At 35.8% G+C, this 27,447-nt stretch overlaps 1 protein-coding gene across 1 annotated transcript; it reads right to left on the minus strand.

Annotated features, from left to right (window-relative positions):
* Window positions 1–1,201: 1,201 nt before the first annotated feature.
* C5 (complement C5) lies at window positions 1,202–26,118 on the minus strand. Its single transcript, XM_013128354.3, has 41 exons — window positions 26,054–26,118; window positions 24,933–25,125; window positions 23,913–24,075; window positions 23,240–23,310; window positions 22,550–22,641; window positions 21,893–21,975; window positions 21,443–21,533; window positions 21,020–21,125; window positions 20,157–20,283; window positions 19,701–19,816; window positions 19,269–19,469; window positions 18,497–18,700; window positions 17,784–17,993; window positions 17,455–17,604; window positions 16,755–16,884; window positions 16,378–16,443; window positions 15,585–15,785; window positions 14,867–14,957; window positions 14,362–14,438; window positions 13,603–13,742; window positions 12,714–12,935; window positions 12,110–12,170; window positions 11,490–11,579; window positions 11,012–11,224; window positions 10,787–10,862; window positions 9,774–9,933; window positions 9,255–9,350; window positions 8,964–9,135; window positions 8,076–8,281; window positions 7,174–7,326; window positions 6,759–6,821; window positions 5,862–5,943; window positions 5,176–5,227; window positions 4,915–5,017; window positions 4,117–4,191; window positions 3,917–4,022; window positions 3,632–3,718; window positions 3,134–3,223; window positions 2,558–2,641; window positions 1,608–1,746; window positions 1,202–1,333 (listed from the first exon to the last, which is right to left on the minus strand). Exons 1-41 carry the CDS (start codon window positions 26,116–26,118, stop codon window positions 1,204–1,206), a joined length of 5,037 nt encoding a protein of 1,678 aa, XP_012983808.2. The 3' UTR covers window positions 1,202–1,203.
* Between the last annotated feature and the right edge of the window lie 1,329 nt (window positions 26,119–27,447).

Raw genomic sequence — 27,447 nt, forward strand, 5'->3', positions numbered from 1 at the left:
TGGGAAAGAAACTACTGGTTTTAAAATAGTCTGTTTTCTCTACCCAGATGGATGATATACCAACACTATCTATCAGAAGAAACACTAATGTGAGAACATCAACATTAGTTGAAATGTCTCATAAAACAAGTGATTAACAATAGAGAACTTACCAAGCTGGTTAACAACTGAGTCTTAGTGCACCATCAGCAAGGTGACACACTGGATTTAATCTCTCTCAGAGTGGGATGCACCTGGATCTCATGCTTGTTCTCTCATTGCAGTGATTATTTTCTTTTTCATATTTGGTTTAACACTGGTTTCTTTTGACCTTAGACTTCCAACACACTTCAATTCCACTGCAGGGGCTGAGGGATGGGTGAGACACACTGCAGTGTTTCAGGACACTGATAAAGGGAAGTTTTGCATTTCAGACATGGGCTGGAAGAAACGGATTTATTAAAACTTAATTTAAAAATCCATTACTCCCACCACGTGTTGAATGAAAAATGCCACTCAGCATGTTAAGCTAAAGGCCTGGATGTGAGCTTGGGTAAAGAGAGCAAGATTGTGTCATCTGTGGGTCTCAGGGAACTAAAGAGCCACAATGGAGTCACGAGTACCTGGATTCAACACAGCTCTTTGCATAATCTAACACAGCATTAGGAGTTGCTGTCCATCGCTCTTGCACTACAGTAGTTTGATGGAGTTGGGATGTGAACATTTAAAATAGTCACTATAAAGGAACTGGGGCTGCAGGAAGGTTTTTGTCCTTAATATATGGATCCTCTTGTAGAAGCTTAGAAAGATTAATTTGCTTGGAAATTAAAGTTGTAACAAAATTATTTGATAAAAAAATGGTGAAAAATAAAATTGTTTCATGAAAGAAGTGCTATGTTTTAATAAGACATCAAATTTCAACGCTTCTGAGTGTTACTCTGGCACAGGACAGTACTTTTGTGTTTGTTTTTACAGTTGAGCCACTTCAACTGACCTCAAGTGTCTTTGTAGTATTCCATTATCTTCCCATCCAAGCCTAAAATCATACTTTAAACATTATATTATAAGAACGTGGCTATGAAATACAAGCAAAGACCATTTTTCAAGATGAAGTACTAGTGAATGTTAAGTTTGTAACAGAATTACTGAACAGATGAGGATTTATTTTTATACATATATATATATATGAGATTTGATCTTTTAGTACAAAATTCCACCAGTAAATCAGCAGCCAGTGATCATGAGATCTTCAGCAAAATCTTCCATTGTATTCAAAAACTCCTGACAAAATGTACATGCTGTAGTTGAAGGCCACCACTCAATCCAAGTGCTGGAGTCCAAAGGGTACTGGTATCTAAGAAGAAAGCAGGAAATTATCATTTGCTGCTAAGATTTGGGGAGGAAAACATAAAACAGGAAAAATTACAGTATGAAATTACTTGCTTTGTGTTCATCATCCTGCTTTCAATGTATATATCTGAAAATACATTGTGTAACTATGGGTTGAACTAACATGTAAAAAATTAAATCAATTCTATATTACATAAGAATTATTACATACAAACACTTGTCACTTCACAGCACACCTGAAGATTAAATCTCTATGTATTCTGGCAGTAATTACTTACTTGAAATTGTAACCAACACTTATCTTCAAGGCTTCTTTTCCCATGATCAAATACTGCTCTCCTGGGCTCAACTCAACATCTGTACAGGTCTTCTTCTTAACAAAGGTTATTTCATTATTTTTCTGAGCAAAAGTCTGCCCTGGAGTAAAATGTCAAGAATTGAAAAATATCACAGAGAGGATTTTCACTAACTCATAAATTAGCCAGAAAACGTCAAAATGTTCTACAGTACATAACAGCTGAGGGATCTATTTGCCACTAGTTGTATAACAGCAAAATCTGATGTTACAAAACATGCTTCTTGTAAAAGCTCTGAAAAATTAAATCTGCACAGTAAATAAGCCTCATGCACATTTAATCATTTTATATTAATTATAAGCACATGTTGGGTGCTTTAACTCTGAGGAAAACTGAGTATCAGTTTTAGTTCCACAGGACCTATGAGCAGCCACCTCTCCCAGAGGTGAGATAGTGAGTGTCCAAGAAGATTCTGAAGTCTGTTCTCCCACAAGCAGAAACATTCCCAACCTACAAAAACCTGAGATAAATTAAGGTATGGCATATCCTCGCACACTACCCCACTTTGATCATTGTATATACAGACAGGGAGGGCATTCTGTGAAATAACTGAGATTTACACAACAGCTCACAACCGTATTAATTAACTATGGAATATGTTCACCTTGTTTTGTCACATAAAAGACATTTCACTGATTACAGTTTGGGACTGTTAACAATAGTTCTAATATAGAAAAGCTGTTTAAAACCACCAAAGACTTGACTTCTCAGGGCTCAAAAGAATTCTCAAAGGCTGTATTTAAGACTGCAGTTTTCTCCTCTTACGAAACAAGCAGGTTTGACTGCTGATTTTTGTCAGCTGCTTCAGTGGTCTCAACCAAACAGCTTTTCTCTAAATAGATTGTTAATTGGTTTAAGAACATGACACTCACCTCTTTTATAGAGATCCAGCAGAGTTGCAGAATACTTTACAAAATAACCCTCTTCACTGCGAGATAAAATGTTCACTTTATAAACTGCAGAACAACACAAAACAAACTTTGTTATTTCTTGTTCTTGCAACACACACTAAATGTCTTACATATGCTCAGATGGAGAATATAATGTGCCTTTACAATACTAATTTCTGGGAAAACAGTGGCTACAGCTGTGCATTGTAGGCTAAGAAACATTAATAAGTTCTACCCGTGCTTTAATATGATGGAAGCTCTACCCAAGCTCTCATCTTATGCCTGACAAACATCCTCTAACCCCAAAGCCAGATGCTAATCCTAGAACAGTACCAAGAAACAGGGTGCTTACTAGTAGAACTCATCAGATCAGGCTCACTGTTGTGCTAACCCTGGTTTATGTGACTTTTATTCAGCAGAAGGCATGGACAACGCTTCCTCTTCTCTGCTCCTATGTCACCTTCATACACCCTACACCACAGTCTTCTGCAGCAGCAGTAAACAAGTAAATACTTCAGTCAGAGCATGTGAAATAAGTAATGACAATTCAAATATTACCATATGCAATATCCTTCTGGCACGCAGCTTCTCTCCTAGTATCAGCAGTTATTGACCGATCTAGTCTGTCTTGTACTTTACTACACTCAGCTACATTGAGAAAGAAAAAAGCCAGTGTTAAGACAATGTCACCACATGTCCTCACATAAAACACCACAAATCTCTCTACCTGTTTGGGATAATCTGTATTATCTGTAACAGAATAATACAGATAATCTGTATTATCTGTAACAGAAACACCAAAATTATGGGATTGCATGCTGGAAAATTAGTATTTAAAATCCAAATATCCCCCTCAATCACCTGAGTTTAATGCAGTCAGACATCCATGATCACACTGCACACTTCTTAGGCTTTTTGCTAATGTAGGATTTGCAAAGGACAACAGCTTATGTTCTTGTTAGGGCTTTTTTCCTTGTGTTTAGTGTGGTTTTGTCAAAAGCACTACACTGCATTTTCTCACCAAGTGAAATGGGAAAACACCTTAAAAAAGTCTACCTTCCATGCACTTGCATTCATCTCCTTCACAGAGTCTCATAAGTTTTTCATTTCCATAGGGGTTATAAAATATAGTGCACCTTTTATCTAGAAAATCCAAAAAGAAATAATAAATACCTACAGAAAATCAAAGTCCAAGAATCAGAACTGAAACTTTGTGAGCCAAAAGTTACCCCAGCTTAAACTAACAAAGATTAAAAAGCTGTTGAAGGAGCAACAATGAGTCATTAAGGAGGAATAAAGAGTTAAAAGACAAACATGAATTTGAAGGCATGGAACACATACCTGGTGCATGATATTCATACACAGTGAATGTGGCAGGATTAAGCATTCCAACCTGGAAAAGCTCTCTTATTCGGAACCCAACACAGAGAAAATTATTAGCTGGTACCTATTTGAAAGACACAAATTAAGGAATTCTAAAGGAAACAAAATTATTCCAATGAGTTAAAGTAGTGCTTACAGTTATAAAGAGGGTAACATACAGAGTCTATCTGCAGAATAACATGCCCATCTTTTATCTCATAATCTGCTATTAACTGATCAACGCCACTTGCAAGCTGTAGGGGAGAAAAACAGAGGAAAGTCTTTTATAACAAGATAATCTCAAAAGTTTTGCAATCAGTAGCTTTAACATAATTCTGAGGTGTAAAAAAACCTTAGAGTTATCTCTTTATAATGCTCATACTCTCACTTGTTTTTTTCATTTTCTTATAAGAAAAATATCCATTCACTCATTACATTAAGATAATAAAGGATTAAAGAGCTAAGTGTCCTTAAAAGAATACTTGAGTACATGTATAGCATCCTATTTAAATCCTGTAAGTGTAACTCTAATTGCCTTTAACCAAAATTTCCATGCTTGTCAATAGGAGCTGGATGAACACCAGCATTACAGTGAAGATTCAGTTAAAGTTTAGCCAGCTTACACTTCAGCGTGTATACCAACAGTGTTACCTTTAGGATTAGCAGGCACAGCACCTCCTGGGGTTGCCACATTACCCTGTCACAGGCAATGACCATTCTCTATCTGCTTTTGTCTTTCTAACAACAGAGATAGCCCAGATGTCAAACTTTAACTAGAGGCCCAGCTTCTGACTCAATCAAAAATCTATCATCTAGACTTAAGTAGATTATTCTCATTAGCATTGGAATTGTTTAGAAGCAATAAGGATATAATGACATCCATCTGCACTGCTACTCTAACAGAAATAAGATGAACAGCAAATATATTACTTCTGTCAAAAGAAGTCAGTAAAAGAAAAACGTTCTCTAATACTTACAGTATTTAAGTCATCTGTATTTGCTACCAATCCACTAACCAAACCTATGTCCATCACAGCATGAGCAGACCCTGACTGCGGCTCTCTCACACTAGGCCTGTACCTAAAATAGATTAAAACTAATATTAAACAAAACCGAAATTAAAATGTGATCCCAGGAAAACCTAAGAAAATTCTATTAATATTTAGACCACAGCATTGGCTCAATCACTGGGAAAGGAAAAATCCCCACCACCCACCCATCCCATCAACTGTACTTACTTTGCACAAGCCTCTAAGCGCCCCAGTGGCTCACCTTCTTCTCTTCTGTAACCTTTTCATAGCAAGTAAAGTTAAACAAGTAATTTTATAACTCTTCAGAAGCAGCAATCCAAAATTCCCATAAAGCATTGTCATCATTGAAAGATAACGATTTAAATTGTTTTGTTGACTTTTCTTATAGGAACTCATTGCCTAACCACAAACAAGTAACATTACACTTCTTTTATAATTCAGGTGAAATTAAAGCTTTAAGGCTTAATGTAATTTAATGTGTGCTTACCTTATTAAACTACTTCATGGCAAAAGCTCAGAATGTGATTATACACTCTGTTATAACTGGACTAGAACTCTCAGTGGCTTGTAGAATTCACTGTAAGCTTCCCCATTCCCCATTGTATTTCTTTCCTCTGTTGAAAGTTTGTATTCCTCACTCCCCCAACTGCAAGAACCCTAATGTACCTAACAAATATATTAAAAATAGATTCTATTCACAGAAAGGAGATACTTTTAAGAAGGGCTAAAAAGGCTCCTGCCAATTTCTTTTCTGGTTTTGCATTTAGAAAGTGGCAGAATTTATTAGTTTCATTCTTAATTAGAAACACTTTGTTCAAGAAAGTGAGAGGCTTTTTCCTCCCTCCCTTGCACTGACCTGAGCAGTAATATTTAAAACCATATTAATCCTTTACCATCATCTCTCTTTGGAACAATCTTCAATTCAAAGTTACATGACTCTTCAGAAGTCCCGATTGTGTTATATACTGTCCTCACCTACAAACATAAAAATAAATTAGACAAAACAGAAGCAGTAAACCATCCTCAAAACTGGCATAAAGCTGTGAACACTTACAATACAGAGAGCATAACACCAGTAAAAACAACTCTGTGCAGCATGAGGAGCTTTGATGGATGCAAAGCACAGTAAACAAATTACCAGCACAGAAAGAAATGAGGAATTCTTGAGCAAAACCACACCACTCATGTGGTCTTATTTACAGGACTAAAAATATTATGCAAATGACTCTTGGCATTTATGAATATAAACACTAGTTCACAGGAATACATTCTGTTCAGATGTAAGTTTGAAGTTAGAAGAGGTTATGAAAGATACGAAGAAAATATATCATGACAACAGCTTAATATTTAGGCACACAAAAAGCATTCCTTTAAATATTGCAGGAAAACAGTTTTTCAGTGCCATTGCTCAATGAACTAAGAGTAAACACCAGAATAACAGAGAATTGAGCAATTTCTCAAAGTCGATCACTAATTTAGGTCCTCCCTGTTTGGTTGTCCAAGCAGGACAGTAACAACTGATGAGCATTAAAACTAAACTGATCATCTCTTAAGATTTATGGAACAGAAACCTTATGATGAAAAGGAAAAAACTTCACAACTTCTCTCTCATTAGGCATAAGGAATACATGGCTCCTAATTAATCTAAAATATAGTTACAATCACATCCATCACTTCAGTCTAAGGATAAGGACGACACAGGGAAGAGTTTAGGAGAAAGCTCAGTTTCTTATTCAGTGCTGATATTACAAAGCAGAGATTCCATTTAAGAAGTTTGATTGCATGCTCACATTTACTGTAGCTACACCAGTGCTGCTGCCAGTGCTTACATATATGTCATCATCCAGAGGTACCTAAAGGATGGATGTTAAACACAAAGCTGTAAGTTAAGAATAAAGATAGCAGTATTAGCAACAGTTCAGGTCAGATAATCTGCTTGTCTTTTCTACATTTTAAATACATACTAGGGTTTTATGCTACAAAGAGATTCTACAAAAACAATACAGAAGAGTAAGCAGAGATAATGTAAATGGACAGTCAAAGGCATTAAGCTCAACAGATGAGTCCCTAAATATTTGTTAACCAAATTACTACTAGCTTATTAAAAGAAAAAGCTAATGTAGTAGCAATTTCAACATTCAAATAATTATTTAAGAAGTTGTTAAAAATTCTGCTTGAATTTTTCAAGTGATGCCATTTACTCACTGTCATAGTTCTTCCCACAAAGTTATCTTCTGTCAGTTTAAACACATTGAGTTCTCCATGGTTTTTATATGCTACCTTAACATTCATGTCCAAATTTAGCCGTTTGATAAGAAGTGAATATTCAGTCAAGGCCTCGAGGGCATTAATTGTGTCCTGCCAGAAATCAGTTATAAAGAATTAATTCCAGAAATTAAAAAGAAGTAAAAATGCATTAAAGCAATTTATTTTCTGGCGTTTAAATTATGCCAAATAATGGCAACCAAAGCTTAGCAGTGTCTCAGCACTACCCTTAACATGGTGGTAACATGTTTAATACCATACTTACAGACATATACATTGCATTAAAGTAATGCAAACAAGTACTAAAAAGTCAGCAAGCCAAGAGCAATAGAACACAGCACTCATCAGTTTCTTCATAGATTTTTAATAGTTTTAAGAAAGAGAGGTTGCATGAATTGGAATATTCTAGAGAATACCACTAGTTGATAGAGCACTGGAGATCAGGCAGCTCTCACTTGAACTTTAGTCTATTTGTGCACACCAACACAGTTTTTACAAAGAAAAAATTGTACTTTCTTACACTGTGTTGCATTTTTGTGGAACACAAGAACAATCATGTCATTAAATGAAATATTCTGTTCTAAAAAAACCTCGGGAAAAGTCTTCCTCCTGTGATTCTTTTCATTCAGCAGATCTGAAGTCAGTGGAATTGGCTTGCAAATTACTGTTTACAACAGACTTCATGAGAAGAAGTCATATTTCCCAAAGACTATCAATGGGACAGTGTCAGTGTCCCATACAGAGGACACTTAGGTTATGAACATGGTCATTTAATATTACCCTCTTAAGACATGTTGGATTTTGGGACTTGAAGAACAAGAACAAAATATTCAAAAGCTCACCTGAGTCGAATAGAATCCTCCACCATGCCTTTGTTCTTCAGACAACCATTTGATTATTGGATCAGCATAGTTTTTGTCCCCTCTTAGCAAAGTAGTGAGCAAGGCATATGCTGTGGTTTCAACCATTTGTGCAGTAACAGAGCTGGGAGTGTGCTGGTCTACTGATTTGAGAGTATCCTTCCAAAACCGGTAAATAGGAGGGTCACCTACAACAGTATAACAGGAAGGTTTCAAACTGAAATACAGCTACAGCTCTCTCTACATTACACAAGCTGAAGTTCTGCTTACTTGGGTCAAGGAGAAAAGGAGAAACTCACTCTGCCTTTCACAGGAGATGAAGATATACTTCTACACTAGTAAGTCTGACGTCTATACTAGAAAGTGATGATAAACAGACCTGATGCAAAACATCCAAAAATTGCTTGTTCTGACCAGTGATAGAGTGGCCAAACAAATGGAACACAGATTGTTGTTTATTAGCCACTTCCAACTTTCAAAGCCTTTCTATTCCAGTAGGAATCACTGCTTGGCAAAGAACAGTTCAAGTCCCATTCACAAGAGACTACAAATTCCACTCTCAGCCAAGGAAAAGAGAGGACCCAAAAGGATGAGGAGGCACACAGAAGTAATCCACCTGCATACAAGGAAAGGCTATAGATAGAACAGGTGTGATACAACAGGAAATGAAATAACACTGTTGAAAAGCTGAAAGCAGGATTGAATCTGGCAAAAATACTAGGCCACAAAAGACTGAAATGTCACTTATGGCAAAGCAAGTGTCACTGGAATTCACTCTCCTAGTAGCGCCATCACAATACAGCATTTAACAATACTAAAAGAACAGCTTGAGAGCCAACTACAGTACATCCTGAGAGAATTTCATAGTACCTATGACAGATGCTTCCTTCTTCAACGCAGAGAATGCCGCTCGTGCAGCATGGTGGTTCAAATCCACAAGAGCTAAAGCATACGAGGTTATGGCCATAGTGAAAGGGCTCTGAGCAGACTGCACGTTCTTCAGCAAATAATCTCCTGCTTTATTTTTAGCATCATGGATTTTCTGAAACGATGAAGAGGCCATAGCTTACAGCTATCAGACTCTGAACAAGTGTTAAAGAGAAAATAAAGAAACTGGAATCCCAGAATATGACCATTGGCAGAAATAAAAGTCTTCCTTACCTGAGTAGGACATATTTGAATTGACTTCTCAATTCCAATAACAGAAAATGCTGTGAGATATAAAGATTTTTCTTTAGCTTCTCTAGGTAAGGTACCCTACAAAATCAAATATGGAAATATAATTAAATAGAGACAACAGTTAATTTCAATAAATAGAACTTCTTCCAGTTTAGGTAAGGAGATGAAAAGAAATTCCTGTCAGAAATATCAGCTTGGTTTAGCCTGGAAATGTATTGACTTTTCTGCAGGTAATAGCTTATTTATAAAAAAAAGAAACCAACATATATAATTATTGCAAGCCAGGACTGTTATATTGTAAAATCAACAATTTACTGTTTTTTAATATTAAGAAGTGGCAAGCAGCAACTTTTAGTGGGAAAACAAAGGTTTGCAAGATTGTCTAGAATTGGTATTCTGGTGAAGTGCAGCCTAAAACATCTTGCATTGCTAAAACACACATCACCTCCTGAGGACTTCAGCTTTTACTGCATACACACAAAAAACGTTTGGGTTTCATACCTGGAGTTTCACTGGTTGGTAATTTGAAAATTCAGTGAATGACCCATCTGGCATTTGACAGTTATCAATCAACCACAGAAGGGAATTACAAACAGAAATCTGATCAAGATTTACATATTTATTAACTTGTCCGAGAATCCTTAGAGCAAAAGCTGTCAACCTGCCAAGGAAATCAAACAGGTCATATTTGTTTTGATTAGCAGATCCTATCACACTGCTAGAGGTTAGACACACGTTTGCACTGGTTATGATTTAGCTATGTTACACACTGCCACAGTTCAAAGAAATATTGCAGATGGACCTTAAATTCAACATAACAAATGAGCAATAACCACTAATAATCAATTTTAAAATAGGATCAATGTCTATGTTTCAGGTTCTGAACTCATGACATCACCAAAAGATGATAAACAGACTTTTTCCATACATACAGAACTTAAGGAAGATGCCTGTGAAGAGTGCTCCCTTCTACAAGCCAACTGCATTTGCCACTCTGAAAGGTCAGTGACCATGTATTTTGCCTAATTTTCAGTGGCAGATTCTGTTTTCCCTAAACAATACTTCCCCTTTATTTGATAGCCTTTAAAGATCCTATTTGTGTGAACAAGAGGTATGTTTATCTTGCCTTTGTTTGCATCCCTGTATTTTGCTTTCCTTCTTCAAACATGGGGTACAAACTTTGCCTGAGCTTGACTTCTGCAGGGACCTAAAATGTTTTGTAGAATTCCAAGCCCAAAGAAGAGGTTTTAGAACTGAGCAAAATCCTACAAATTATCTAGGGTATGTCTGCTCCTAACTACTGCCCCAGGTTGTTTGTAATGGTGTGAATTATGGACATAAACAAAGGAGATTTAGCAAGTTCAGGATAGAATACAGAGATACTATTCAAGCACCATTTAGATCAAGCTCACCTCTCATGCTTACTAGAAATATCAGTCTTTAAAAAATAGTGATAGTATGAAAGCAAAGGAGTGAAACAAGCCTTTTCTAATAAAAAGGCCTTTTTAACTCACCACGTGCTAGCTTGCCCATTCTTCCACATGCTATATGAGAAGTCAGAATTCCTGAATGACAATATGCTCACAATTCCTAAAGGATATATTAGGCAGAAAGTAAGTTATGAGAAAAAATTTACATCAAAATTGTATTTGCTCACTCAGACATGTTATCTTTCTCACTCAGCAAAGTTTATGCACCTCTACAACTCTGAAGCAAGAGAAGCAGCTATATTTTTCTACCTTCTTTCATCTTCCTCCTCATTTGAGTTCTTGAAGTTAAGGTTTCAGGACCCAGTAAATGCCAGTTATTTGACTCTTCCAAGTAGTAAAACACATAAAATACTGGGGCAATACTCATCAACTCTGCTTCTGCACTGCCCTTTGGCAGATTAGCCAGAACACTGAGACCATTAGGACTGACGACTGTGGCAATTGCTTCACCCATCAAATGCCCTGTGGAAAGAAAAAAAACAAGGTTTATTTAAATGAGAGATCATGAAAGTGAATCTAAGGACAGAATGTGACTGATACTTATAAGCAATCTTTCTATAGGAAGTATTCAATATTCTGCACAGAACGTGCTTTGTCAAGCCTGTTCTCGAAAGAAGAACCTAGGAATAAATTCAGATAAATTTAAACAAAGGAATATAAATAGGAGAAAAGAACCTACATACATGAAGTACATACGCAGCAGGATACAAGTTTCAATTCCATTTACCTTTTACACTGACACTTCTATCAATTTTTGTTTTAGGGACCAGGTTTAGTGGGATTTTGTATCGAAATTCTTGTCGTCTCTTGATTGAGCCTAGAATTGAAAATGTAGGTATGTCAGACTGTACAGTCTAAACCAATAGATGATGCAGACATAATGGCCAGATTTTAAGGTTATGACTGAGTGCAAACACTTCAATCTTTTTTTTTGCCTTTTTTGTTAATTAAAAAACAAACAACAAACCAAACCAAAAACCAACTGATCTGGAGCTAAACTTTGTGGTTTCTAATTCATCTCTGGTTAATGAGGACATATTGTATTTCCATTAAGAAAGCACTTGCTAACTGTTTTTCAAGCACACTGAGAAAAACTTAATGGTCTATCCCAGTAAAAAATACATATAAAGGTTCCTTTAAGAAATGAGTAAGTATGTTTTTGAAAGACTGTTTTGAGATGGATTTGTTAGTCAATGAAAGGACAGGATATCCTTAGAAGGGACATATGAAGAAGATTTCATGACAGAGAAATGCCAATTTTTTCACATTACAGAAAACTTGATCATCATGAATCAAAACCCATGAAAAGATACACAAAGTAAAGACATACGTGATCAGTTCTCTTACCATAAATGCCCTGTGGGTCCAAAGTGAAACCTGAATGAAGTTCTTTCTTAATGCCTTCTGGCTGAAATCATTCAGGGGAAAGAAGCAGAAAGTGAAAACATTTTTGCTTAATTAGAAATGTTAGCTAAAACAACTGTTTAAAGCTCCTCTGTAGCTGAGTTTTATGTTACAGTTCTGTGTCTATTCTATGTGCATTTAAGCTCATGTTCCATCTCCCAGAATTACTGAGAAAATTTAGCAAAAGTATAAATAAAAGCTTAGGAAAGTATAACATTACAAAAATGTGTCTTTCAATGAAGCATGCTTAAGCACTCGAAAACCCAAACCAAATCATTTAGAACAGTATTTTCCCTGCTTACTAAGTTATAATCTATTTATATATATAATCTGACAATTCTTACAGTCAGGGTTTAAAAATGTGTATACTCAAATACTGTCATGAATTTTTCCACTGCATACATCTCAGCAAATTCAATATGATATTTTTGATTCTGATAATATTAAAATAAATCAATATTTACATACTGATTTAAAACATTTTTATTTCTTGTCACTAAACCAATATGAAGTTCAAAACCACTACAAACATTGTTTTTTTCCTTACCATTACACGTAAAGTTTTAACCACAGTTTCACTGTTTCTGGCTGTCAGCAATGTAAAGTTGATAGTGTGAAGACCTAATTCCAAAGGAAGTATTCTGAATGTAACTGGGGATGAAGAACCACCATCTAGATTCTTAAGGTTACAACCACGCATTCTTGATCCAGTAGATGCAGAATCTCCAAAGGAGCAGATTCCATTTCCAGCTGATATTTTAACACAGAACTGAAATGTTTAAAGATTTTAAAATATCTCCATGACAGGTACAACACCAGAGAAATATTAAAGCCACTAAATACTATAATGAGCATTCTATCAGTACTTCTGTTTACAGTGAGCAAGTGTTGCTACCTTTACAATTACTATAACTTGCAATAGAGACACACTAACAAATGTTCATTAGCAACACCAGGGAACCCTTACACAAGGCCTCAGGCACACACTTGCTTATTGCAGACACCTTTGCATACCTTCCTCAAATGAGGAAGTATTATTTTTCCACTTCTGTTTCATGTATTTCCTTTAAAATAGTCCTTTTTACATTAGATCCCCCGCCAATGTAATCTGCAAGCTCTGGAGCAGGTTATGCAAAAAAACCATCACTCTTTGACACTGTGACCAAGCAAATGGAATAGAAAAGTATTTCAATTTTCCTGAGGCAAAGCTGCAAGGCAAGAGCATGACAACACTGTAATCAGTGAAGTAGCTGGAAATAAAACTACTAATGATTAGGTTTCACTGTTATACACTTACATAAAGCACACATAACACTAACTGAAGGAGTAGAGAAATCCAATCCAAGGATCTGTTTATACTGGATACTCCCAGGGGAAATGAGGTTTTAGTTTATTATGTTACTCTTTTTGTAGAGCTCATTAAGACCACAAATTACCTTAATTGCAGAAGCTCTGTGGTTATAAACTGATCCTTTTAACTCAATTTGTTCTCCTCGCACCACAGAATAAGGAACATACACGCTCAGGAAGATATCTTTTACCACTTGCAGTTCCAGGGGTGCAGCAACACATATACCTAAGAATATTAAAAACATAAAAGCAAGTTATGTTACCCATCCTTGTGACAAACAAGTTTGAAAAGGTCTTCACATACTTGTCACCTTTACTGGTGACTTCCTTTTCAATATGTACTACGCAATTGTCCAATCCTTTTAAGAAGTGACCATGTTCTTGCTTCCTGCTCCAAGTTGCTGTTTCCCACTTCTCACACATACTGGCTGACATTCCAGTTCTCTGGGCTTCTCCTTTTTTTCTCAAAGTGAAAAATTTTCTTTTTGTACTACCCCATATGCTTGAAAAATTGTTTCTTCTTTCCCTCAAGTCCCTGAGCTATTGAGAGCAAAACACTGTAAAGTTGTGCCAGTCACTCACTATTTGTTCTCATATTCCTTAGTCATTTATTATGGGTGACTGTTGAGCATGATAGGTTTTGTTTTCCCAGCCATTTACATGCATAACAAGAAATTAAGTAATTTCCTTTCTCTAAAATACATATTTTTTTTCTTTGCCTGTTTATCAACCAGAAAATGAACATTTTAGAATATATATGTCAACTACAGCCAGATGTTCTGCAAACTCCAAATGAAAAAGCTCCCTAATTTCTTAGCTACAGTCTAATTTGGTGCAGTACTTACCTTTATCAGAAATGCCAACACCTTGTACTTCCCAGGTAGTTAATGAATCAGGCAAGGTGATAGACAGTGTCTTTGACCTGTGTTCAGAAGCATTAGCACACTTTTACTATATCAATAGCCATGTGTTAACACCTAACTAATGCATACAGTACACCCAGAGCAACTCCTGCATCTAAGAAACACTTAGGCCAGACAAGATATCAGGGCATAGGTAGAAAACAGGACTTGTGGATTTTTCTTTGAATAAACTTGGTTTTAGCTGACTTGACAGAAGCTGGTGTTTAGCAAGGTCGAAAGTGAAAGGAAAAGGGACTCAACAATCTGGGCACCAGACAGCACATCCTGCATGGAGGAAAACTGGCAGGAAGAGTTTGTGTAGAACTGCATTTTAGCACATATCTTAGGTAAAACTAAGGTTCCTCAGATTGCCTCAAGTTTAGTATGTACTTCCTATAAAAAAGATTACTAAGTCAAGTGTTGATAATAGATTTGAGAGGAGTAGTACCTTGGGGAAACTTGGTGGACTTCCCATAACCAGCTTTCAGGGAAGTAGCTACGAACTTCTGCCTCATCCAGTTCCAAGAAGGTCTCAAAATCTGAAGAACATAAATAAAGCAAACAAAAAACCCCAAGCAAACCACCTGCCAATGACCAAAAGCCTCAAAATAATTTTTTTTTCCTGTGGCAACAAGAAATAACTTACTGTGTAACTTATTTGCCTTAGGTTACTCCTGATACAAGAAAAAATAAATGTATCTGAATACCCTAAAAGTGTGTGTTAATTGCAACTCATCTATTCACCCACCTGTCCAGGCAGATTAACTTGTTATCAAGCAACTACAGGGAGACAACGGGAGACAAGAAATTTCACACTGCCACTGATATTTCCTGAGGTGTTACCCATTGGCTGGTGTGGGCACCAGTAAAAATTTAGTATGAAAGTTGCCTTCACAGGCAAGGATGCTTCCTTACAGCACTTCCACTTGTTCTAAAGAAAGATGAATAGAATATAGCTCTTAACAGAATACAGAACTGCTGTCCAGTCCTCTTCAGAAGTATATAAGCAAGTTCTTTGGAGACTGGTAATATGCTTTCTGGAATAACTCTCACAGGTAATAGTGAGTGGTTCATACATCAACAGAGCTGTCAACTCTGTATTTACCCATTTCTGCTCAAAGTGTTTCACTACATGTCCACAGGACAGTTAAAGCTCTTGTACTTACGCATTCTGGCCAATATCAGAAGCTTATTAGGCTCTTCCTCCCGCAGCCTGTTTGCAAATTCACAGCAATCTTTGAAGGCAGAGATGCACTTCTGGTTACTCTGAATTCGCTGAGCTCTGTCACTGCAGGTCTCAGTGACTGGATAGGCTCTGACGCCAGCCATGCAGCACTTTCGCATTTCTGGATGTCCATATTTGGATACTGAAATAAGAATAAAATAAATCTCCTCTGTGAGATGAAGTTTTTATTTCCAAATAACATCTTAACTCATTATACTAAAGGTATTTTTAAGAACTGCAGAATTTCAGCAAAGGCCAGATTTGAGGATGAGGTTAAGCTTGCCATTTTTTAAAAACCAGTGATATACATTTAATCACTATTATTCTGAATTTAAAATATAAAGTAGATAGGAAGAGCTGTATTACATTTTAAGATTTAACACTCAAAGGTTCGTCTGGTAAGAGTTAGTCCCTGGCAGGTGGTCACTGGGAAAGGTTCCTACAAGTTGCACTGTGAGCTCTCAGGCTATGTCTGTCCAGAAAAAGAAGACCTTAAACATTTGCTGTGTTTTCAATGTGTACTTAAATCTGCTTACTTGAAATTCAGCATATGGGTAAGAGGCTTTACAAGCAGGGTCCTCTCTAAAGTAATCTTCCATATTTGTCAGTCCCTCTCAACTACTTTACATTAATAACAATAATTACAAGTCATAAGCAAACACTCAAATTCTTGATTTCTAATGGACGTGATTTTTTATTCATAATTATATACTTTAAAATGTTTTTTCCCACACCTTCTTTGAGTATCTTCTCCTTGAAGTCAGACCGTTTGGTTCTTAAAACTTCATTGCAAGTGTCATCTGTTCCAAAAATAAGCAAACATGTACAAGACATGACCTTTTTTGTAATAGCAGAGTCCACTTCAAAATAATTCCATAAAATCACATACCAAATTTGGAAGACTTTCTGTTTACTATTTTAATGAAATAAAAGTACTTTCATTCCAATTGAAGTAACTGATTCACAAGTCATAATGTTTTCCTCCCTTAAGAATCATTAATATATGCATTCTCTATTAATTTAATAAAGTTTCAACATGATAACTGGGAGTCACAATAGAGTATTTCAGAACAGGACTCCACAATTTAATGCTTCAAACAAAGTGATATACCTGCTTCATTTGAATCTTCGGCATTTGTATTGGTTAAAAATGTAAGCCCAGCCATTCGAAAGACATCAACATTGTTCTGTCCTCCTCCAGCACCACACCCAAGGTCACTCTTTTCCAACTGTAGCATTATCTGAGGAAAAAATCACAACAGCAGCTAACTAAAACATGGTATGTATTGGATGATGAATGAGTTAGACTTGCAGAAAGGCCAATTCAGGCTGGCAGACCTCCTCTCAAAACACTACTTAGCAGTATTTGAGCTAATTCAAGCACTGAAAAACTCATTAATCCACTGAACATAATAGCATTTTCCTTATCATTCTACCAGTATGCCTTAAAAATATAACCTGAAGAGATTATGGGAAGAACTAAGGAGAGTGTAATCTCCAGGCCTCTTTGATCAAGGAGCTCTCTAACACTGCAACCTATTTTTTGGCCAAGTATGCAGGGTTCCAATGAGACAGGTCAGATCTGCCTTTAAAACTATAATTTATTTTTAATAGGAATCAAAATATTGTAAATTAATTCTGTTTATAACTTTGAACTGTTTATAACTTTGAACTGTTTAAACCAACAACTTTTACTCTGGATTGAATTGCTCTTCCGCCTATTTTCAGGCTTACTGAATGTATAACATAATAGCTATTAGAATATGAGCATGAAACAACGAGCAACTATTCTTTTTCAGCTACTACTTAACTTTTTCCATTGCTCTCTTTCCTCTTCCTGTGACTCCATATATTGCCTTGTCAATAGATGACAAAGCAACAAAGGAATTGAATTGTGTTTTCATATTAAGCGATACAACTTCTGCTGGTTTCAGGATCTCTTTGCTTGACTGCAGCTTAATCTAGAAATTTAAAACAAATATTGGTAATTTAAAAGCATGTTGTTCCAAAACAGCTCCATCTGAAGGCAGACACTTCAATAAATCAAGGAATTGCTACAGAACTTTTGTAAATCCAAGTTCAAATCTAACCATAAAATGAATGCACACCCACAAGTTTTAGTGCCTATTTTGCTACTCACATCAAGACTATTCCCACATTTCTGTTCCACATTCAGCCAAACTGAATCAGCTACTAACTCAGCAGTTTGTTCTCCTGTGACTATGTAGTACACAATAAGACGTGCTGAAGGAACCATTTCTTGGGTTATCTGAAAAGTCAGATGTTCATATTCCAAATCCTTAATTCTCTTCTGAGTTCCAAAGGTTACTATCTTCCCTTTTGATGTGATCTGTAATAGCAAAATTATGGAGAATAAAAAAGTCAATTTTATGTTTAAAATGGTTCTTCCATGTGACAACAATCTGCATTTAGATATAACACAACACACATAAAAATGCATTTGGGACCAGCAGGCCTAGTGCAAGGGAAGGCAGCTCTCCCTCATCGCCCAAGTACTGCCTCTGCACATCTTTCTCTTCCCCTGTATTTCAGCTGCTGAATCAGCTCCTGAGGTTGGCACTACTTGTTCTCAATCCCACTATACGTCAGATGAGAATTCAAAGCAATGGAGACTTCATGGGAATTTAAACATGAGACTTAATTTTTTGCTCTAAGACTGGCAGAGAGACTTAATCTTTTGCTCTAAGATTGGCAGACTGTATAGGGAAGGAGCAGTTGTCTGAGGTGCACATATTCTATGGTGAGGATACTTCTTGACCACTGAGGTTCTTCATCCACCACCGCATATTAAATCACAATTCAACATTTTATGTGGAAACATAAGTTACTTACCAAATAGCTGTAGTGTTGTATTCTATGGCTATACTGACTATGTGGATATATATTAATATTTATTACATCCCCTACTTCTAGTATTTTGTGGTTGGAAGCCCAGTCAATATATAGATAACTCCGACTTAATGATGAATAAGCTTTTGCTTCATAGGTTTTAATTGCTTGGTTTTCATCTGAAAGATGTGGATCTGCAGTTTTTACCTGAAAAAAATAATAAGATGTCTGAAAATGTTTTTAGTATAAAAACACCCGTGTGTCCTGACTTCTGAATAGCTTAAGTACATACTTAAAAATAGTTATAATATTAAAAGCATTCTGCAACATATTTTTAAAGCAATTAATAAAAACCAACTCAAGATTCATGTTTTCATTAATAAAATAATCCATAAATATTAAGTCAGACATAAAATGTTAGCTTAGAAGCATATACACACATAGAGCAGAAAAGGTTAATGATATGTCTCCCTACATAGTAAGGGATGCACTCTCAGAGATTTCTCACAACAAATCTAAATTGAAATATTAAATAATCACTTAATAATTATTATGAAATAGATGTGACAAATTAGGGTATTTTGTCTCAGAACAATTTAATAAATACTTCAATAAGTAATGTTGCATTTTAGCACTTGCAATTTCATAACTGATTATTCATAACAGTCTCTAACTTTATAAATTCTTGTTAGTGTAAAATCGCTCCATTTGTCTTGCACATTCACAAAAGTACTGAATTAAACCCTCAAATAAATGAATTAATGATTTAACTCACTTGAAACTCCAATACTTTGCTATCAGATGGGATATTAACAACAAACAAAGCAGTTCCATCATTCAAGCTTGTTCTCCTTCTCCCAGATTCTGAGCCCTCTGGTATCAACTCAGTCTCACCCATTTGCTCACTAAAGGACTTTGCAGTGACAGTTACAGGCACTTTCCCAACAAAGTCATCTACTGTATCTTTCACCTGCACCTGTTCACCAGAAAATAGAACATTCCTTATATCAGTGGTGGCATTTTGTAAGGAGAAAACTTTCAAGCTGCTAAGCTTCTTCTACAATAGCAAGTTAAAAAGATGTAAAAGGTTAATGAAAATTAAAAGAATGTTAAAAACTACAGAAACATACAAAAAAAATATGAATAAGGCTTCTGCATTATGGGGTTTATGGTGTAATGTGAAACGATTCTGCTTATGTTAACTAACCTTAATGAAGAATGGAAGTCCAGGCTTCACAAAGAGAGGAGTAGCAACCAAACTCAGTTTGTAAGGAGATACAGCAAATCTGACTCCGGAATATTCTGCTTCACCACTGAGGCCACCTAACAAAATATTATGCCCTTTTCAGTAACCACAGCCTGTGTTTTCTTCACTTGCCTTCAAAGGTCAGCACAACCTGTCTGTTACAGTGAAGTCCTTTCATCTAAAGAGTGAGCCCCTCCATTGTTATAAAACTAACAGCAAAAAACCAGTAACATTTAATCCCTAACATTGTTACAGTGACAGATGGACTGTTCTTCCTGGTAAGTTTTTGGAAGAAGGAATTCTGAGCACTAAGGAAAGTCTGACCCTAGGAAAGTTATCCATATCATTTTCTTTTCTAGCTCTATTTACATTTACAGAGATGTTACCAAGAAAAAAATTGGTTAAAAAGCAGCTTACCTGCAGACTCCAACACTGATGCCACAATATATAAATATGACCCATCCAATTCTTCTAGACTGTGAATCCCTATAAAACCCACTGCTTTCTTACAGTCAAAATTGATCTCAGCAACACCGTTTTCAATCTGGAAATTAAATAATTCATTACTTTAGAGTCAGTAATTTAGAAATAACACATAGATACAGAATATACAAATCCTAACTTCAACATGTTTCTATTCATTGACTATTTTCAGAGAAAATCATAGGTGGAGATGTTTTAATGAAGAATTCTTTATTCCCCAAAATGACTGATAATTAATCAACCATGTGGCATGTATTGCAAAGTTTGCATGGAGAACCAACAAGAGGTTGGAGTAACACAGAGAAAGCTTCACTACGTGAGGAATAATGATGTGTTTTGTCATTCATCAGTGCCTAAATCAAAAAGGCCAGACTGAATGATGGAGGAATAACTGGTGGTGAAGTCTCCATAATATATCAATATAACTTTGATCTGGTTGGCTCTATTAGATTTCTTTCATTTATTCTGAGAGAAATACGTATTTTTTCCTACAAAATACTCTGAGAGCATAAATGCGATTTCATAGACATTTCAATCACACAGCTTGCCCAAGTGAGTAATTAAACCAGACTGAAATTACATTGTCTCAGATGCTGCCTCTGAGGTTCATTCTGAAGTGCATTTCTGTGACACTGACAACAGCATTACATGGTTAAAGTTCACATAGAATAGTTGTTGATGCAAACCAGGAGCTTGAAGCCCTTCTTATAACATTTAATGGGAAAACTTTGGTGGAATTAGAGCAGTCCTGAACTAAGCACATGAAATCTACACAAACCAGACTTTCTTCTTCTTACCCTAGTTACATGCATGGCACGAGGCATCATTCTTTTTCCAGTTTCTTCAATTATTCCAAAACGAAGAAAAACATCAGCACTTGTAAGCTTTTTATTATAAAAATAGCTGAGAACAAAACAATAGAAATGCTTTTACATTACTTTAATGGCTGCAACAAAGCATTTGTTTTTTAGGAAGAGTAATTTTCTAGGCAAGAGACAGAAAACAAATGTCTGCTTAGCTTTAAAAGTGTCTGCTGAAAAATAATCACTCTAAGAATTTTAGAAGGGACCCCTTAGCTCTTTTACAGAGCAGAAAGGATTGTGATGACAGGGCTTCTTGAGAAAGTAAAAGAGGAGATTTCTGGGCACAGAAGAATCACTCTTCAGGTAAAAGAAAGAGACATACACACATGTTTAGAAATCAAAGCCCAATTTCCTTACCTGGCTTTCACAGCAATCCTAAAGTTCTCAAATTTATCAGAACTAATGAAGTTACTTTCTGGCTCTATGACGATGGAAAAGCTTGGCATTGCTGAAAATTGAGTAGAAAAGAAAGCCACTTAGCTGTAGTTTTATACATAAAGCCAGAAGTACTCAGAAAGACATTTTTGTACAGCCATCAAAAAATCATGTCCGTTTAAAGTGATTTGAATTATAGTATTATAGCCCTAAAATACAGCTGTGAGCTTATCCACAGAGAAACACAAGTTCTAAATGCCTAAGTTATCTGCAGTTGTCCTGGTCTACATTCTACATCAGTGCAAATACATTGGGATGATACAGCACACTAAAGAATATCTCAATTAGAGACAGGTTGTATTAAGACAGCCTTACACCAATATGACTGCTTAGCTTGAACTGACGCTGTCACTTGACTTCGGCACACCTTACCATATTCCTTAACTTCAAATTTTGCAACAGCAGAGGTTACAAAATCCTTCTTATACTTGGCTTCAATCTTCCAAATTCCATACCTACAAAATGAAAATAAACATATTAGTATGTATCAAGTACCTGATGTAGTATGATTTGGATGATTATTCTTTGCTTCTAGAAGCACTCAAGAGGCATTTGCTTCATTTCAAATTGCGTTACTTAAACCCACAGACCTTCTGTGTGCAGAGCATATCTGAATGTGTTTATCTGCCTAACTTACCATTCAAAGAAACCTGATTCTGTTTGCCTTAATTTACATACTACATCGATTTAATCACTGCCAGTTTTGTAGCATAGCTAAGCTTGCCCAACGTAAGTGAAAAATGCTTTTTGCCTGATAATAAAATTAAGGTTAGAGAATGTGACCAATTATCAATTCTTTAGTTATATATATATATATATATATATATACTTGAAAGGGCAGAGAGTAAGCTTCCCACTTTGTTTTGGAAATCAACTGGAGAAAGGTTCCTCATTCACACCATGGTCACACACTGTGAAATGTTAGAAATATCTGTTTCAAGTCATGCACACTCTGTATCAAGCAAAAGACACTGACAGTCTTTAAGAAAAGGCTGTTAATAATTCTCCAAAAGCATTAAGTAAACGTACTTAGGATTAGGAGGAATCTTGAAGTCAGGAAAAGAAACTATTCCAGTAAAATCTTCTTCTTCTATAATATCCACTTTTACTCCTTCAGGGTCCTTTAAAGAGTAACAGGAAAGAATCAGCAATTACAGACCATTCTTATCAAAGGGAATAATCTTCATTCTGTGATTTCAGGGAGAGCCTGAAAAGGCTGTAATTTTTCTAAGAGTTTTGCCCACTTCACAGCATGAAAATACAAATGTTTTTAGAAAGAACTCAGACTGAAATTCTGGTAAAACATTTTACCGTGGTTCCAACAACTAAAAGCTGTTACTAAAAAATGCTTAAAATTGCTAGAAAGTTACTGTAATAACAAGCCTATTGTTAAAGGCTAAAAAGATACAGTATACTGATAATTTTTATATCTTAAATGAAATAGAGCACAGTATAAAAAGCATATATCACTACAATTCCCTCAAAAATCTTTTCCCAAGAGAATTCTTATTTTTCTTTTTTTTTTTCATTCTTTAACAACCTCAGATCTGCGACTTGAAAACTTCTATCCAACTGTGTAAATGTCAGTTTTAACTCTTTTAAAATAAAACTGGCTGCCTGCAAAACCACCTCATGGTTATATTAAGTACTGATTGCAATACTGGTTTGCCATCTAACTACATCTTAAGAATATTGATATTAAATTCAATTACAACTTACCACAAACGTTAGGACAGTTTCTCGCAGAGCTGGCTGCAGTTCTTCATTCAGAGAGTAAACCCTGACTTTCACTGTAAGAATTATTACAGTAAATCTCAACATCATACTATTACAGAGATGAAAAAAAGAAACAAAAACCTCAAATCCCAATCTTTTATCCATACTAATTAAGTTTATAATATTTATAGAATGCTCTTACCTTTTGTCAATATGGTGCCCAAATGGTCTCTGTTCATGCTAGCAACAAGAGACCCTGCACCACTCCTCTTTCACATTTAACCACTGCAGTGTAATATACTCTTTTACCATCACTATCGTAGCACATCCTTTGGTAGGAAAAGAGCTCAATCTCCATGAAACAAATGATTCTGTCATAACTTTTTAATAAATATTTTTAACATATTCCCAGGAAAATCTTTCAAACTTTGTGCCATTGATTAGTCATTTATGGTGCAGAGGGCAAGGACTGAGAGGATATTGGGAGAAGTGGGTCATTTCTACAGTGTGATCAAATGGTTTAAAATATTACTCTGCTGACTAAAAAACTTAAATAGTAGCTGATGGCAACACAATATGACCAAGAGCCTAAGGGACATTTAAATCCTAATGCCTTGGCAAAGTCAACAGACTTTCAGAAATGAAATAACAGCCAAGAGAAATAAGCATTATTTACCTGACTGATCAGGAGTATAAACTGGTTTGTCTGTATGAATAAAAAGAAATCCATTCTCATAGGAAACAGGAATTTTTTTTGATCTTGTAAAATGTGGAGAAACAGCTTCCAAATACATATAATTGACTGAATTCTCTGTTCTTGGCAAATCTGTTGGCTGAAGCTGAGGGAGATGAACCAAAGATTTTAAGAGAATATTCAAATATTTTTCAAGCTTTTTTTTCTGTAGAATTTCTTGTTGAGAATAGTATCTGAATAGCAATTACTATTTTGCTGTTGAATATCATAAAACTATCAACGTTCACATGGGTTTATTCTTGGTTATATTACAGATGATGATCTAAAGTCCAAACAGGTGTTTTGAAATTTACCATTTTATTTATGTCCAGAACTAAAACAGCAAAGTGCAGAGCCCAGTTATGAAGTTATGAGAATATAAATTATCAGGCATGCACACACAATGCATCTCAGCCACAATACACTTATGGTTGGCAGTTTGGTAAAATACCGATTTGGGCTGAAAATTGGGTGAGAAGCACCTCCTGGGAGGCATCATTCCAAGTAAAACTTTCTTGATCATCAGCTTTCAAGCTTTCTGCACTCTTGGCTTCCAACAAATTTGTTAAATGAAGCTTTATGTTAAAATCTGGCCCCCTTTGGAGCTTTTTACTGACAGACAAGTCTTGAACCTGGGTTTAATCACCATTGTGGCTTACTCTGAACATTCAGTTGACACATCTTGTAAACATTTAACACTTCTCTGTTCTCACCCATTTTACTTTTATGTAACTATGATAATAATTCTAAACCAGTTTGATTATATGTTTAACTTTGGTGACATTCCTTTACACTAGCTTTATCCAATGTAATTTCAACTTCAGACAAACTAAAATGAAATTATCTACAGATGGCAAACTGAGATATCAGGGCACTGGGCTTCCCTTTGTAGGTTAATCAACTGAAAACTTACTAGAATAATTTTTAACACTTATAACTGCAAGAAAACTCTGAATTCCTTACTGTTAAAGTTACAGCGTCTTGGAATTTGTTGGCTGGAGTTAAAGAAACATGGCCAGAAGAATAAACAGCAAGTTTATCTGGAAAGCTTTTTATGGCAATATTGACCGGAAATTCCTTTTCATAACCAAAAGCTTGAACTACAACTTTCTCAGATGCCCCAGCTCGGAAGACCTTTGGCGCTGTAATGACGTATCTGCATATGGAATAGAAACCAATGAAAAAAGACTAATGGATTCCTTACTTCTGTTTGCAATTCACTTATGTACACATTGGTAAAGCAAACAATCAGGTTAAGTTATTCTAAGACATTACTTAAAACAGTAGAGTCCCAAACAAAATAACTGTTATGAAAACTGCAATGTAACAATCCCAAATAACAGCTTAGCTAGAATAATATTTACGTTTTTGATTCTGCAAATGCACAAAAGCATGTCTGCTAAAAGCTATTTTCATGGAAATACTTATTCCTTTTGCCAAATTAAACCTTGAAGCACTAATCTTCCAAACAGTACACTTGCATAGTTTTCCCATTAGTAAAGTTCTGACTGAAATGAATGGGGAACTTACAGTAAAGACAAATGTAACTAAATATTTTCAGGATTGCTTTAATTTCCTCAGTGCTTTACAAGCTGAAGTGTGCATCATTCCACAAAAGTACAAGCCAGGCTTTAGTACCTGAACACATAACACATCTAAAATAATATAAAGTGCTGCTGAAGAAAGCGTTTATATGTGCTCCTTCTTTTTCTGAAATGCCAAAAGCACTTGGGTTGGCTGCTTTCTATATACCACTGTTAGCAGGTAAGAATCAAAAAAGCACTGCTAAGTTCAGTTGTAAATTACACATCTAGGTGAGAGCTTTCACCAAACCTGTACCAAAGCATGTTTATCTCGTGGCATGTAATGATTTTGCCCCTTTCTTTGGCAGCAAGTACAGTAATTCCAGAAGCACCAGTCCTTTTTCTACCATGCACACTACAGAGAACTTTGCTTGTGAAAATGCATCAATTTGAAGAGTGCCTTTTGTATTGGCCATTCTTAAATCCTGTATCTATTTACCTAAAATAGCAGGCAACAACCAAGTAACATTTCCCAGTAAGTTCTGTATTTGCTTTACTTACGTCTTCTCTTGGCTTAAAGATGTTCCAGAAAATAGCAAAACAAAGAAACATATTAAGACCATCATAGTGTCTATGGCAGCAAAGAGCAAACCATAGATGCTAATGATTCTGGATTGAGCTGCCTTCGGCTTCTGTAGATGAACAGAAATGCCACCAATGCATTTCACTCACAGTTAATAATTAATTGCAGATCATGGTTTACTGAATGTCATTGCCTTCTCCCAAGGAAGCCAGAACAGCTGAACTTAGGATTTCAACTTTTGAATCTGTCCAGAGCAATCCTATATCAATCCTATCTTTCTCTGTTTGATACATAAGTTACAAGAAATAATTATCAGAAGCATCAAAAAACCTCAAAACGCAACAGACAAAAATCAGATTTTGTTAGTCCTTTGGGAAACAATTTTATTTAAAACAAAGTGATATAAAATTTGCATCTGAAGGAAAAAAAGGGCATTTCAATGGTATCAAACACAATGTGCTGTTATGTTTAGATCACAAGTCTCAGGCTTTTTGTTGTGAAATAACTTCACTTGCTAATTTCTTTTACCCACTCATAGTCCTTGTTACTCCAACTTCCTGAGGACTTCCATAAGCAAATAGATAAACCCCAATATGAAAACACGAGGGCACAATACAGCTACATGTACTAATGTCAACCACATGTGCAAAAAGAACCCACTGGTGACAAAACCTTTGCCTGGCCGATATCTAACCATAGGCCCTCAACAAGTAAGTTCAGGTAAAGTTAAACTAAAGTTGTGCAAGATTTCTGAGGCTTAAACAAATACTGCAGCCAACCTTTACGGGAAGGACGTTTACAAAACGGTTTCTGATCAATATTCATTCCAGAAAGGCCAATTTGGGCTTCTCAATAGACAGAATAAACTAGAAAGGAAGTAACAATAGACGGAATAAACTCTTGGAAGATGTGTGGTGCTTTATATGATTAAAAATAGCACAAATGGCTATTCCTAAATACCAATGAGAATTCAAACAGCAAGTTTACACAGGTGGGATGGAAGCAGTAATAAACAAAGAATGAGGAACATCAGAGAACACTTAAAAAGTCTAACAATATTCTGAAATAGTATTTTTAATTATGCTCTTTCCCTATGTTTTAGGCATAGTATACCGAATTTCAAGCCTACATTTCAGCTAGTTGCATAGATTCCAAACTAACACAGCCCAAAACCATTAGAAAAGATATATTTAAGGACTTCTGTGAAAATGGTTGCAATTTACCCCTACTGCATCATCACGGTCAAAGGCAGCCTGCATTTCTAACGCTATATGCAACATTCCTCAGTAAAACCAACCTGCATACAACCTTACGCTGATATATGTGATACGTACATACAAATAAAACACAAACACAAACAAATAACTACCAC

Source organism: Melopsittacus undulatus, chromosome 11 (assembly GCF_012275295.1).
Source record: "Melopsittacus undulatus isolate bMelUnd1 chromosome 11, bMelUnd1.mat.Z, whole genome shotgun sequence".
NCBI lineage: Eukaryota > Metazoa > Chordata > Aves > Psittaciformes > Psittaculidae > Melopsittacus > Melopsittacus undulatus.

Coding starts and splice junctions, on each gene's coding strand:
- C5 (XM_013128354.3), bottom strand. CDS start 26,118: ATGATGGTCTTAATATGTTTCTTTGTTTTGCTATTTTCTGGAACATCT. Junction 14,958..15,584: donor TCTGATATTGGCCAGAATGC/GTAAGTACAAGA, acceptor TATGTTCTTCAG/ATTTTGAGACCTTCTTGGAA. Junction 8,282..8,963: donor GAAGGAAGCATCTGTCATAG/GTACTATGAAAT, acceptor ATACTGTTGTAG/GTGACCCTCCTATTTACCGG.